This window comes from Procambarus clarkii, chromosome 82 (assembly GCF_040958095.1).
Source record: "Procambarus clarkii isolate CNS0578487 chromosome 82, FALCON_Pclarkii_2.0, whole genome shotgun sequence".
In the NCBI taxonomy this organism is placed as follows: Eukaryota; Metazoa; Arthropoda; class Malacostraca; order Decapoda; family Cambaridae; genus Procambarus; species Procambarus clarkii.
In genome coordinates, this window is record NC_091231.1 from 23444 (window position 1) to 37692 (window position 14249).

The 14249-nt window shown below is 41.0% G+C and overlaps 1 protein-coding gene across 1 annotated transcript; it reads right to left on the bottom strand.

Moving 5' to 3' along the window:
- Positions 1-1960: 1960 nt before the first annotated feature.
- On the bottom strand, positions 1961-12743 carry Nup205 (nuclear pore complex protein Nup205). Its single transcript, XM_045752271.2, has 3 exons — positions 12590-12743; positions 10259-10445; positions 1961-8198 (listed from the first exon to the last, which is right to left on the bottom strand). Exons 1-3 carry the CDS (start codon positions 12600-12602, stop codon positions 2696-2698), a joined length of 5703 nt encoding a protein of 1900 aa, XP_045608227.1. The 5' UTR covers positions 12603-12743; the 3' UTR covers positions 1961-2695.
- Positions 12744-14249: the final 1506 nt, after the last annotated feature.

Genomic DNA, 14249 nt, shown 5'->3' on the forward strand with positions numbered 1-14249 from the left:
TTACACTGATGGTTCTGTAAACTGTCAACAGCTTGCATTGCAAGTCATGTTCTACAAAAACATGTGTACAGACTGCTAGTATGAGGCTAAACAACTACCTAAGCGTCACACACAGTTAGCTCCACTACAACTAGCCAATAATACACTGAAATATACAGAGAGTAATTTTAAATTTGACTAAAAGTCAACAGTTTAAACCCCAGTATGCAAAACGGGTAAAGTACTTAGAATGTTATATCATCATTTACAGTACTGTAATATATATATTAATGCAGATACAGTAAATAATTTCAAAATTTCCTACTTGCATGAATTCAGTCTCGCACAAATAATATCCACCACGATAGTCAAAGACAGATAAAGTAACATGTAACAAACTCGAAATTGAACTAGACCTAGGTATCAGAATCTCTTGTCAAAACCACACTTCAAGAAACTAGGGCTCATGTAAGTGCAATTAATGAGTCATAAGGGCATAAAACATTAGTACTGTATAAAACTGTTTATAACCGAGAAATGTATGCTAGGACACCACAAAACATCCTCAAGTGTGACAATACAATTGGTAGAATCAGACTGGGCAATCTCACAACATTGAGTGCTCCATATGTAAAATCTATTTATTTAAACTAGGACACACTAATATTAGTGAATACCCAATTATTAATGATTTGTATTCCCAATTATACAAGATACCTGGAGCTTCGTAACCATTTTGTTTCATCTCGGTTATTAGAAAATACGCTCGTAAATGCAGGCTAGTAGGTAGACTCACATTCATGTATGAGTCAACCATTGTGAGATAGGGACATTAGGGAAATTTAGCAGGCTCATCAACATATTTAACTCCCCTCATATAGAGAAGAGTAGCAGCACAATGCTGTATACCTTTTAAAAAATAATAGCCTGTCCTGCATAATATTGAAAACTGGCTGGCTCAGTCAAAATGCAGCTCCTGGTACATCATTAAGCATCAATATCCACTCTCAGCACTTGACGACTACACTCGAAACAGAGTTAGCAGATTTTTTGTAGCCTCCAAACAAGACCGTTATAACAGCTTCTTGTAATGACAACTGTCAATGAAGTCAAACTATATTCCCAAAACAGGTGGGTTGTCTTCAATCATCCCTCAGCCTTTTGTGAACAGCTCTTAGAACAAACTATCATATTCTTGTCTTTTAATATTGTAATACTGCACTTGAAGTTTCTGTTGCATGTGCAAATTAAATGTAACTATTTCTACAGTTGACATTATATTCCATACAAGGTAGGGTAATTATCAGAAGAGTGCACCAAGCCATTATGACTATATTGCATTTGGAAGGAATGAGGATAAGGATTTAGTACAAGATGGAGGAAAGAAATAGTACACAACCTCTTGGACGGCCGGGATTGAATGCTGCCCCACAAGTGAAAAGGTTACTCTACTGTCTATTCCAAGTTGTTGGGCACATTACCTACAAGTGATTATCAAAATTAAGTGCAAAGCATGGAAAGCTATATAATACCTGCCTCAACAAAAAAATTTAATTTTCACCTTTATTCTCTCGATGATAATGCAACAAATGAAGGTATAGTTATGTTGTTGGCATTTAGGTTTAGAACCAGGTACTAAAACTAGTTAGGTTATAGAGCACCATGTGTGCGTGTTGCATGTCTCCCCTCCAATGTAAACATTACCCAAGAAGCACTAAGATAATGATAGGACTTTACCCCCTTGAAGAATAGCAAATTTATTTTTCTCTGAACTTTTAGGACTTGAAACAAGCCATTCTACAAAGATAAGTATTGTACCAGTACTGATTGCTTCCTAAACCTTAACTACCCTATGTACTTCACAAGAGATTGCCGAAAGTGAGCAATGATCTTGAGTAAGTGTATTTGTTCAGTAATTATTTAGAAACGGCTGAAAATAATTTCATAACCTGTACAAAGGATGTGATTAAGAAAACTAATATCAATATAAAACTTGTATTAACATGAAAACATCATTACCCCTAGAAAGTCACCAAAAAATGATAATGACAATATATATATATATATATACAGTAGCAATTTTAAATGAAGATACACTCTGCAGTTACAAGTGAAAACATTATCTTGCTGGAATACAATCTCTGAGTAGTTAAAAAAAATTATATGCTAGAACACGTTTCCTTCCTCTCAGTTTAATTAGATGAAAAAAGTGGTGTATTCCATACACTTTAATCAGAACTGCAACAATGATTTAAAAATTCAAATGCAGTTAAACAAATTCCATTCATACGAATGAAATTTGTTTTAAAATAAATTTGCTAATAAAAATATACCACTATTAAAAAACAACAATGTTGATTTACATATATATACGGCAGTGACAAGAGCTTCAACATTTCAGTGTATTCCCCAAATCTTATATAAACCTAGCCATTTATGAATTGTTATATTTTCTACTTTAAATTCTTACTTAAGAGCTAAATTTATTAAAAAAAAAAAATTGTAAATTACAGTAATAGTGAAGTAAATCCATGGTCAAAAAACAAGCACAGGACAGTAACAGAAAAGTAAACATACTAAAGCTGACAGCCCATTATACCATTTCCATCCACATAACTAAACAAATTACTTAAAAAGATACAACAGGAGTCAAATCGAGATTTAAGTGAAATTACAGCATGTTACTACTGGACACAGACACACATGATCATAAGTTTTAAGGTACCAAAAGCCTTCTAATTCTGGTTATGGCAGCTGCCAAAAAAGCAACATGCCCAGTGGCAGCAGAATACTCTTCATGAACTTTTTGCAGACGTGGTAGCACTTCCTGCAATGCTGTCGATGCCTGTTTACGCAGACTGTCAATCTCTGTGGGAGTTAGAGTACGAGGAACCCCAACTTCCCGTCTCGTGAAATCATCTTGTGCAGGGCCAGGGGCTGATGGTGCATGGCAAATGAAGTACTCAAGATGCCTCCAAAGAAGAAATGCTGCAGATTCAGCAGCATGAACAGCAAGTTGCTCTTGACGCCGGTGCAAAGCCACAACTTGACTCAAGTGCTCCTCGGCTAGTCTACGCACAGCAGCAGGTGAGGCGGCATCAGCCAAAGCACTACTCACATACTGACGTAAGTGTTCAACTGGCTGATTACTTTCCAAGGCTTGAAGACAAGCAGTTGCAGTTTCACAAGCACTTCTGGCAACAGTAAAGTGGTGACTGACCTGACTTGCACATTCTACCAAAGTTGCTAGGGACAGAGGCCGTCCGACAGCTCCTGTGGGTATTCCATTATCCATGGATGCTCGGAAAACAAGAGTGATATCACGAGTATCAGTTCCACCATGAATAAGACGAGCTGTGGCATAATTTAGCACTGCAGCTAGAGTAGTTAGAGTAGCTGTACGAGCCATTTCCTTTACATTTACACCTTCCTCATTCTCTGGCAACATGTCCAGGGCAGCAGACAAACGACTCTGAGGTAGTACGTGTGGTAGCAAGGCTATAAGCAGTTGCTGGAGCCTAGTTGCTTGTGCTCCAGACTCTAAATCTGATGGATCTATGGCAGTTATGGGACCAGGAGGAGCAGCACCTGCAACTGCTGCTGACAAAAGGGCTACTTCCTCAAGAGCTTGTAAAGATGGTAAACTTGGAACACACAGACCAGAAGCAAAAGCCTCGCCATGAGCAGCCAAAAATCTTAATAAATGGGCAGTTGCAGAATAATTGTCACTTCCCAAAGATGTCAAAATGGCCAAATAAACTCTTATTGCTGCCATTAAAACAGAGCGATACCGCTGCACAACACTTGGAAGAAATTCTTCACTACTTGCAGACTGAATAGGTTGAGCAGGACGATAGTCTAAGGCAGTCAACTCTGATAGACGTGTGGTAAGACCAGATTGTAATAATTGCTGTGCTCCAGTTGGGGACAGTGCTAAACGAGCCAACAGAGACATACGGGCTTCATACACATATAAAGGTCGCAAATCATCATCATCAGCTGTTAACAGTGAGAGAAGCTGCCGATCATCAGTTCTCAATGCATCCAAAAGACGACGTAGGTGTCCATGGTCAGCAAGATGTGACAGCAGCAGTGACTCATTGGTAAGTGGGGCAGCACGCTGTTCCAGTGCAGCAAGAGCACTAAGGCATGTCAAAGCTAGCACCTGACAAACGTGATGGCCACCGCCTGCTTCCACTGCCAAAACATCTACCAACTGGGGTAATTCGTCACGTACAACATCGTAATTCTCACGGTGAAATTGCTCCTCTTGAGTTTCACGTGGAGCCAAGAGAAGGGACTGGAGACTATCTGCATCCTCCCCAGTCTTGTCAACAGGATCAGCACATATCTGCAAGTAGTTGAGAAGAGCAGCGTATATGGAAGCACGAACTCCTTGGCTACATTGTTTGAATCGTGCCACACATTCAACCAGTCCACGCAAAACAAGTTGTAGCGATGAAGGAAATTCAGCCTGAACTGCACAATTCCCACTGTCCAGCATGGACACATACTGTGGATGATGGTGTGCTGGCCTGGCATGGAGAGTTCGCAAAGTGGTTACTAACATCAGTAATGTTGATACCAACTGTGTGGTTAGTGATTGAAGGGCAGTGTCATCCAAAAGTCGACGAGTTAAATCATGAGTAAGTGTATGGAGAAAAGTGTGGTGGGTTGCAGTTTCTATCAAGTCTGGAGGAGTCACAGCTACAACAACTTCCACAACTTGCCTCCAACCTTCCAAGAAGTGCCTGTGTGCAAATAACAGTGCTCTTGTTTGGTTCAGCATTAGAGCATGCCCCATTACCAATTCCAACTCCTCTTGCAATGGATCACGTTGAGTTAAAGAGGTTCCAGAGCCTCCTTCTTGTAGCAAAGCTGTCAGCTGCTGATGCAACATTTTTAAATTAACTACAGGACCCTCGGGTGAGGGGCTCTCGCAGTTACCAATGAGCTCTGATGCCCTAGTGAAGTACTCGCATTGCAGTGGTGCTGGAAAATCTATACTGAGATCAATAGCATCTAATAAAGTGAGAAGTGGCCCACGTCCACCACTGGATCCACCAGTCCAACCCTGAGAAGCATCCAAGGGTTCTTGCTGAGGTAATTCTGCTCCTGCTACGAGTAAATGAATCAGTCGGGCTAATTGTGATCGTTGTTGATGTGTTGCATGATAACGTAGTTCCAAGGCTACACATCGTAATAGCCATCCTTGAGACAAGAGACGAAGCCTAGAATCGGTGTGCGGTAATCCCATAGTAGCAACTGTGCGGTACAAAAGATCCTCAGAGGATCGAAGAAAACGTAAGGTGGGTGCCGAAGTGTTGATATCACTGCAGAGTTCGTAAACAAGTCTGTAAGCCACTTCAGACAGGCTTGGTGGGCACGAGGGTAGAGAAGCAAGTACAGCATGTATTGCTGTTCGGGGATACCCACGGGCTCCAGCACCTAATAAATCAGAACGTAAGGTGGTCATACCATCTGCTGTATAGCCAAGCAAGAAGTGAGCCACATTTGGAGTTGGAAGTGGCAGATATTTTAGAAGCAAATTTAAAGCAGCATCTGCAGCATCTAAGTGTTCTGGGATATCCAATGCAGCATGATCTATTACTTCAACAAAACTGTGTCTGACTGAAGTGGCAGTAGTTGCAGATGATGTGATTAAAGAAAACAGATGGGTCTGAGAACTGGGTCTTGCAGCCGAGGTTGTCAGAAGACGGCATGCTAAAGCAGCATGACTGGGCAGATCTTGGTGATGGCCAACCAACCTTACTACATTCAAAAAATGGTCACTGACCCCTGTATGAACATTAACTCCCATGAGTAAGCGCTCCACACCTAGCACAATATCTGGGTTATTTGATGTGCCTAGTACCAAGTGTTGCTGTTCTTGTGCTTCAAGCAAGAGCTGCAATACCAATAGCAGACTTGCATTAAGATCTTTTTGACCAGGTACTTCCTTGTACTGTTCTAAAATTTGAACTCCATCATGCAGTACTGAAAGCACTTGCTTCACAAGTTGAGACTCTTGAACTAAATCTAAGAGAACTGAACAACCTGGTGCTTGCCCAGATCTCTGCTCCATAGTTGATGTTACTGTGTGAAGTTGTTCAGTAAGCAACTGGTATAGAAGTTCCAAGCAGCCACAAGCTACAGCCCAACGTTCACCGGAATCTCTATAGGCACGCGAATCATGCCGTAAAAATATTCTGTCTCTTATCAAGTCAAGATATGGGCGAAATCCTGGCTGTCGAGTGGCAGCACCAAGCATTGGAGGTATGCCTGCACGAACTAAAGTCCCCAACAATTTGAGAATTGCCCGAGTCAAGGTAAATTCCTCCCTGCTACTCTCTACTTCTTCAATGTCAACAAGTAGGCCACGTGGCTGATATCCTGCAACACCCTCCTGAACAGGAATCAGCCCCCCTCCTTCTATCAATTCCCAAACTCTCTGAGCCAATGCTGGGGTACCACTAAATGCAGCAAGAGTATTTACAAGTTCTACTTTGAGTGCAAGAGGTACAGCACATGTTAGCAAGCCTGTGCACACATATAGTGGAGCCCATGCAGCATTATCACACAGTGCCACACGTGACAGCTCATCCTTTTCAGCTACCATTGTAACTAACTGCAGCACTGCTTGGATCCCCTGTACCTCTTGGGGAGTTATGCCTCGTGGGGTACCACGTGCACGGTACATGGTATCCATTGCACCAGGTTCTTCAATTCTCAAGTTGTTATAGTATTGAGTTAGAGCAGTCATAAAATGTTCCCAAGCCAAGTTACTACCATGTGAGAGTGGTTGACTGTTCATTCGCAAAAAGTTGTAAACATACTGTGCAGACCGTGGAGTTGTGGCTAAACTGGTTAGAAGGTTAACATATGGTACAAACAGAGAAGGAGGCAGATAATCTCCAGGAAGTCTGACAAACTTGAAGAGAGCCATCTGTCGAGTTCCTTGGCCACGATACTGCAGAGATGCTGTGGGAAGAATCTCGCTAGGACACCAATAATCTTCAACCAGCTCACCACATTGTCCATCTTGGTATAAAGCAGCCAAACAAATTAAAAGTTCCTCGAAAGGTTGATCCAAGTTTGTCGGAGGTTGAAGAGACTCTCTTAAGTTTGCAGTAATAAGTCTGGAATTTTCATCAGCTCTGTTTTTCATAGCTTTAACTCTTTCAGGAACGTGAATTATAAAATCAGAGAGGATTGAATGAAGACGCTGGCAGTAAAAGGTGTCGAGAGGAGTGTTCTTCTTGGAGAGTATAGAATTCTGAATAAATGAAAAAACTTTTCCCTTTAGTGAATCATCAAGAACAGCATCATCGTCCTCTAGAATATTATCAATGTCTGCTAACTGAGTGGCAACAGCAACCTGCCTTAAGTTAGCAAGGCTGACAGCCCAAGCTAGCTGCACTATGGCTTTCAGTCCCGGGGTTTCCCAAGCTTGATCTGACCTTACCTCATGATGAATTTCTTGTACAAATGTTCGGTCACTTGATATAGGAAACTGAGTAAGAGCTTCTGTCATGTCTTCTTGGTTAAGCAAATGTCCCGCTTCTAAACTATAAAGAAGAGCCATCAATAGACTTAAATTAATAGGATCCAGAGAACCATCACTAGTTTCTGTCAACTTTACTTTAGACATATATGCTAGAAGACGGCGACATTCGTCTTTCTTGAAAGGTGTTTGTGCAGCCCAACAAAAAAGTGTCTCGGCCAGTAAACTGCGCACTGCCAGAAACTTGTCTAATACCATTTTTCTGTGCTTTGCATCTCCCAAAGCACGGTTCTGCTGCAACAGCTCTATTTCCTTTGTGATGTCCATTGATGTGACAAGTTCCAAAATCCTATCCACTAAACTAATGTTAAGAATTGGTTGCAGATATCTAGTAATACTCTGAGACAATTCTTCATTATCAGGAAGAAGTACCCATGAAATTCCTTGCCGAGCCTGAACCAACGTTTTGAGGGCATGAGCAAGATTAACTCTACTATCATAATAAAATAATATTGCAATCAATCCCCTCGGAACACCAGGGTATAGTGTAGACTCCTCTTCAGCTGATCGCAATAATGACATTGCAGACATCTCACTCATGTTGAACATGTCAGATATAATGATGGCCTCCTTTACAAAGGACTCCGACAACTTAGTTGGGCCAGTATGACCTTGTAAGGTCATTGGTTCAGTGATGGAACGTTGTAGAGTAGACCTGCAATAAGAGAACAGTCTATACAATATCTACCGTAACCTTGTAAATCCACTAAACTTTACCCAAATCCAAAAGCCTTTAGACTACAATTAAATTTAAATTTCCAGCTATATTAGGTATATAGTAACAATAGTTATGCATAAACATCCATAAAATAATGGAAAGCTACATCATAAAATTAAAGATAAAAAATACTTCCAATTATCTACAAATAAACTTTACCAATACAGTATTTGTTTAATAGGCCAGAACAATAGCAAAATCTCTTACTAGTATACACCTTAGCAAGGAAAAAATATAGTTAAAGAAAGCATCTAATAGTATTTCATTAATGGAGATGAAAGGTGTCACAACATACACTTAAGTAATGCACTCAACAAGAGTGAAGCATTCAATCCATGGACTAGCAATAAACAGTAGAGACTATAATGGGTTCTACAAAAAAAAAAAAAAAAGTGGAACCTGTATATTCATTGATCCTATATTTGCCAAATTCGTCATTTGTCAAGTTCTCATGACAAAAGCAATACTTCCATATTTGTCAGCATTTCCCATATTCGTCACACACTGCCCAGTACAGGATCATCGTGCAGTCAGCTCGTCCACCCAGTCAGACTTGTGCAGTCGTTGAGCACACATCGCCTGCTAATTTTCCTTGGAAATTTTTGTTCTTTTTGTAATTTGGTAGTTATCTTTTGTAAAAAGAATTGACCATGACCCCAACAAAGCATAGTGAAGAAAAACTACCAAAATGCTGTGAGAACCACAATTGAGTTAAAAAAAGAACTTATTGCCAAGTTGAAAGTGGAAAGTGTTTCCATATTCAACAAGAATGGATAAATGACAAATACAAAGGTTCCATTGTACAGTGGTACCTTCGTTTACAAATTTAATCCGTTTCTAGAGACAGGTTGTAAGCCAAAATTCACAACCTGAAATGAATTTTCCCACAAGAAATAATGTAAATTTAATTTATCCGTTCCACACTCCCAAAAAATATTAACTTCAAAATACATTTAATACATAACACACAAATATTTTGTACTATAGCATGTACAAGTTATGGCTTGCCTTTATTGATGAATATTGTTGGTGTATGGAAGACGGACGGAAGAAGGATAATAAGAGGAGGGGGGGGGGGGGGAAGGTGTTTGTGTTAGGAAGAGGAGTCCCCTTCTATTATAACATCAGGCAGCGAAGATTTCTCTGGGGTACTCTCTCCTACGTTTTGCAGGCATACCACTAGGACATGGTTGTGGCTCACTGCTTGTTTGTCTCATTAAGAACCTTTAGAGACTTGTTTTTCCCTACATTTTAACACTTTTCTGTAGTGAGACATCACATTGTCATTAATAAGGTCAATGCAACAGCCTGCTACAGACTTATCTGGGCAAGTCTTTTCAGCAAAACTTTGCAGTTCTTCCCATACTTCACACATTTTCTTAATGAGGAAGGGACATCCTCTATTGCCTCTACTCAACTAATTTCTTAGGTTGAACCTTATCATCAACTTTATTGGGACCCCTGGCGTGATATATAATAATTACTTTTATGTTCAAAAACCCAAAAAGCAGAAAAATAATTAAATTCTTTACAAAGAATTCAAGCATGATCATCACTAGACGGGCGGCTCTGTTAAACTAAAGTGAGGTCGCTTGTGCCACTGGGAACCACGTGCTCGGTCGACCCCTACGTATATCAACAAAGTTGCAAGGCGAGGCAAATGTTGTAACCCAATTCAAATTTTCTGACAAAACTGCATTCGCAACCCGAAAAATTCGTAAAGAGGGATGTTCGTATCCCGAGGTTTCACTGTACATTAAAACTTAAAAATTTTATCAGGCAACAACTTTCTATGTGCAAAAAATGCTGGTACTGTACCTACATAACAGTTAAAGAGTGCATTAGGAGAGAACCAAGTATCTGTACTGAATCCGAAATACATCTTGTCAATGTCTAAGTAATGAAGAAGGCAAAGAGAAGAGTAAAATAGATATAGTTATACAGTACTGTAATTACAAAATTGGCATTAGGATTTCAATAACAATAATAAACCTTACCTTTCATTAGCATTCTTTGGTGGGTTACGTAAGAGGGAAATGAATGAAGTGCGGTGCCGCTGCAGAGCCAGTTCTAGGTCATGCCCTGCTTCCAGGGCTTCTGGAGTGCCTCCACTGTTGGCACTAGTTTCTACTGCCCGCTGCACTGCTTGTGCCAGGGACACCATTGATGCCCACATTCCTTTATCTGAAAGAAAAACAGCTAAAGTGGACACAGCTACTTTCCACGAGTATTAAAACCTGACTTGGGCAATAAATTTGTGAGGAAAATTTAGGACCTGAAAGGTTTACCAATTTTATTTAATGAAATCAACCATCAACCAACCAACCAATATTTGGGTTCATTGCCATCAACCAGATGGCAATGAACCCAAATATATGGTTCAGTACAGTATTCTCCTTATTACAGTGGAATCGAAGATTCAACAAATTTCCAGTTGGAACACACATTCCATGCTGAATTTCGTCCCCCCAATTCGATGAACAAGAGTTCGCTGGAATAGGGGATGTGTGGATTTGCTTAGTGTGTTGGGACCAAGTTCACAGATGGAGACTACATTATAAGAAAACTGGGCCTTGGGACAGCTACTGAGCATGTTTAAACCCTAATTTTATATGTACAGTAGTAGTTTTTTTTCCAGTTGCAGAGGTTTTTATTCTGTAAAATATGGGCCCTTTTTCCTTTGAAAATCAGATTTCAAGGCTTAGCCATGGAAAATATACTAGATATGGTTAAATTGTTTAGACAGGTTCTCTCTATTGTTGCCCTTCATATGAAGGGTTGGAATTATTATTTCACTGTGAAATCAGCCCATAGAGCTTGGGAAATATTAGGTATGAATGGTAGCCCTTAATATGGACCATGCATCCTCGAGGCATTTCCAGTTGTAACAAATCCCTTACTGCAATGAATTGGGGTTGGTCCCACATGGTTCATTGAATCAACATTGTACTGTATCTTATTTTATTCATCCATCTCTCCTTTTTTGTAAAGAGGCCTTTCTTATTTGTTAAATACCTAGACATGCTTCAATTTCAGATGACCAAAGGAGCTATCCCCCAATTTTTTTGCTAAGCATCTCTCTCAAAAATATATTACTGGTATAAATATTCTCAACCCTCACACTGAAAAAACCTAGAGGACTTGTGTGGTGGTTTGGTACTAATTCAAGTCAAACAAACCCAGGTGTGCACTCAATTGGTAGTTTTACCTTTATTTATCCGAGGACCACTAACATTATAGTGGCCTCGATCAGGACAGGAAGCTGGTGGCTTGTCAGAGATAACATTTGCCCTGATTTTTTTCCTGCTGGATCTTAAAATTTAGCACAGTTTCAGCATTTACGGCTTTGGCGGGTAGGCGGTTCCATGGGTTTATAACGCTATGGATGAAACAGCATCTCCTGTTTTAAGTCCTACATTGTGATTTGTTAAGCTTGAAACCATTACTCCTTGTTTGTGTTAAATCTGACCTTTTCATGAAATTGTCTTGATCAACATCTTCCCAATTGTTCAATACTGTACTGTATTGTGTACTGGGAGGGGTAAAGCTGGATACCACTCAGTACATAAGGGTATTTATACAAAAAAAATTTGTATAAATACAAAAATGTATAAAATGTACATGTATAAAAAAAGAATTTAAGGGTACATATGCAAAAATAAAAATATTGCATGTTACTTTCAGTGTGTTAGGTTAGATTTATTGAAAAGTGTATATCCTTTACATAACCCAAGGGACTTTTTATGAACCTAAATTATTCCACAAAGCATGTCATCAGATTAATGTAAAGCAAAACCCACCAATATGACCATACCCTGTATAAGATACATAAATGGTTTCAAATAATGGTGCAACAGATACACGTTTCCAACACGAGATGACTTTATAATTCGTTATAAAAAAAAACTGATCCTAGAGGCCTGAGAGCCATATAAGCACACTACACCTACTGGCCATGGTGTACAGTACCGCATAGGGAGAAAGATCACCCTCTACATTACTGGACACCGCTCCTGTACGTGCCCAGGCAAGTCCACTACGGGCTCACCATAGCCCGTGCTACTTGCCCCGCTCCTGTGCCAGGTAAGTTACGGGCTCACCATAGCCCGTGCTACTTGGAACTTGTTCCGAGTAGCTGAATCTATAACATCAACCCTCTACATTACTGGACACACTCAATATCCCGAGTGTTGGAGACCTCCCCGGTGGCTGCCAGTCCCCCCGTGTGTGGGGTCACACCGCGCCTTTGCTTTCCCCCTGAGCACCCTGTGTACCCGGTGAAGCCAGCCTAGGGGTCATCAAGTGGAGTTTAAGGGTCCAATACTCACTGGTGGAGGCCATGGTGAGGTGTGGGAGGCCCGGGAGCCGACGGAGGCGTCGAGGGGGAGGTGAGCGGCGGCCCTCAGTTTGTAAACACGCAGCTGAGGCGCGCCCGCCGCACTGCTCACTTCGTACCCACCGCGCTGCTTCACCTCTCTTACTAAACCTTTCTCTAAAAACTTTTCTAACCTTTATTTATAACACAGTTCAACGTAATATAATTTAACACAGCTTAACTTTACTTATGTACGGGTTTCACAGAGAAAATAAGCTGCGTCAACATGTGTCTGTACGATTTGACTGTTCCACAGTTCCAAATCTCTGTACCAATCCCAGATCATCACCCCCCCCCCTTTCAACGATCACCCTTCATTAACATAATAACAATTAATTCGGTTTTTGGCGAACAGGAAGCCTGTGCTTTATATAAATATATATATATTATATATTTTTTGCATTATATATTATGCGTTATGCGTGGTTTCCTCCGAGGCTATGGGTCCCCCTTCCAGCTAGAGGTGGTACTCCCTTCTATATTATATATTATTATATATAAATATATATAAATTGATTTATAACTTTGTAACGTACGATTATGTTACGTTGTTGGGTACATTAGATACACAGTGTTTAGTGAGTTTCATATTTATTTAGTAGTCTTGGTTACAGTAGTCGGTCGTTGGCATTGTCGTAGACGTTCAGACGGAGCTTGCAGCAGAGCAGAGAGCTGAGTGAGGACTGGAGTCGCGGAGCTCCGTACCAGAGAGCGTGGCAGCTCGATTGGGAATCGTGTGTCTAAACTCGATGAGGAGCGAGAGCGTTGTAGCTCGATGAGGAGCGAGAGCGTTGTAGCTCGATGAGGAGCGAGAGCGTTGTAGCTCGATGAGGAGCGAGAGCGTTGTAGCTCGATGAGGAGCGAGAGCGTTGTAGCTCGATGAGGAGCGAGAGCGTTGTAGCTCGATGAGGAGCGAGAGCGTTGTAGCTCGATGAGGAGCGAGAGCGTTGTAGCTCGATGAGGAGCGAGAGCGTTGTAGCTCGATGAGGAGCGAGAGCGTTGTAGCTCGATGAGGAGCGAGAGCGTTGTAGCTCGATGAGGAGCGAGAGCGTTGTAGCTCGATGAGGAGCGAGAGCGTTGTAGCTTGATGTGGTCGTAGTCTGCTAAAAGCTATAGTCTTGGGGTCGATTAGAACTGTACACGCCGAGTACTACATTCTTGTGGTTGAAGAGGTGAGGTAAATCCAAAGCGTCGGTACTAGAGTTATCTGACTCACTGTAGAAATTGTACTGTCGGCTATTCGATTGATAAAGATTAAGCCACCCAAGAGGTGGCACGGGCATGAATAGCCCGTAAGAGATCGTCGGCTATTTGCAATTCGCTTGCTTATATTTGGTGACTACACTTCAGCTTCCTCCATCAGGATGGAAAGAATGTTACCTGTAAATAGGGATAGGATTATAGCTTGTGTAATTAGTGCTAATTAGTTACGCCATTAAGCTAATGAGAATCTGTCGAGAGTATATTGTTTGTACTCGCTACAAACTGTTGCTACCAGTTGTCTCCCCCTCCCCCCTCCCAATACTAATCACGTGAGCGGTAGTTTATTGTGCACCCCATACTCATCCCCTGTGAGTGGTAGTTTATTGTGCACCCCATACTCACCCCCTGTG

Excerpts from the sequence above, each read along its gene's own strand:
- Nup205 (XM_045752271.2), bottom strand. Across the intron at positions 8,199-10,258 it reads CCAAAGAATGCTAATGAAAG|GTCTACTCTACAACGTTCCA; the intron begins GTAAGGTTTATT and ends CTCTTATTGCAG.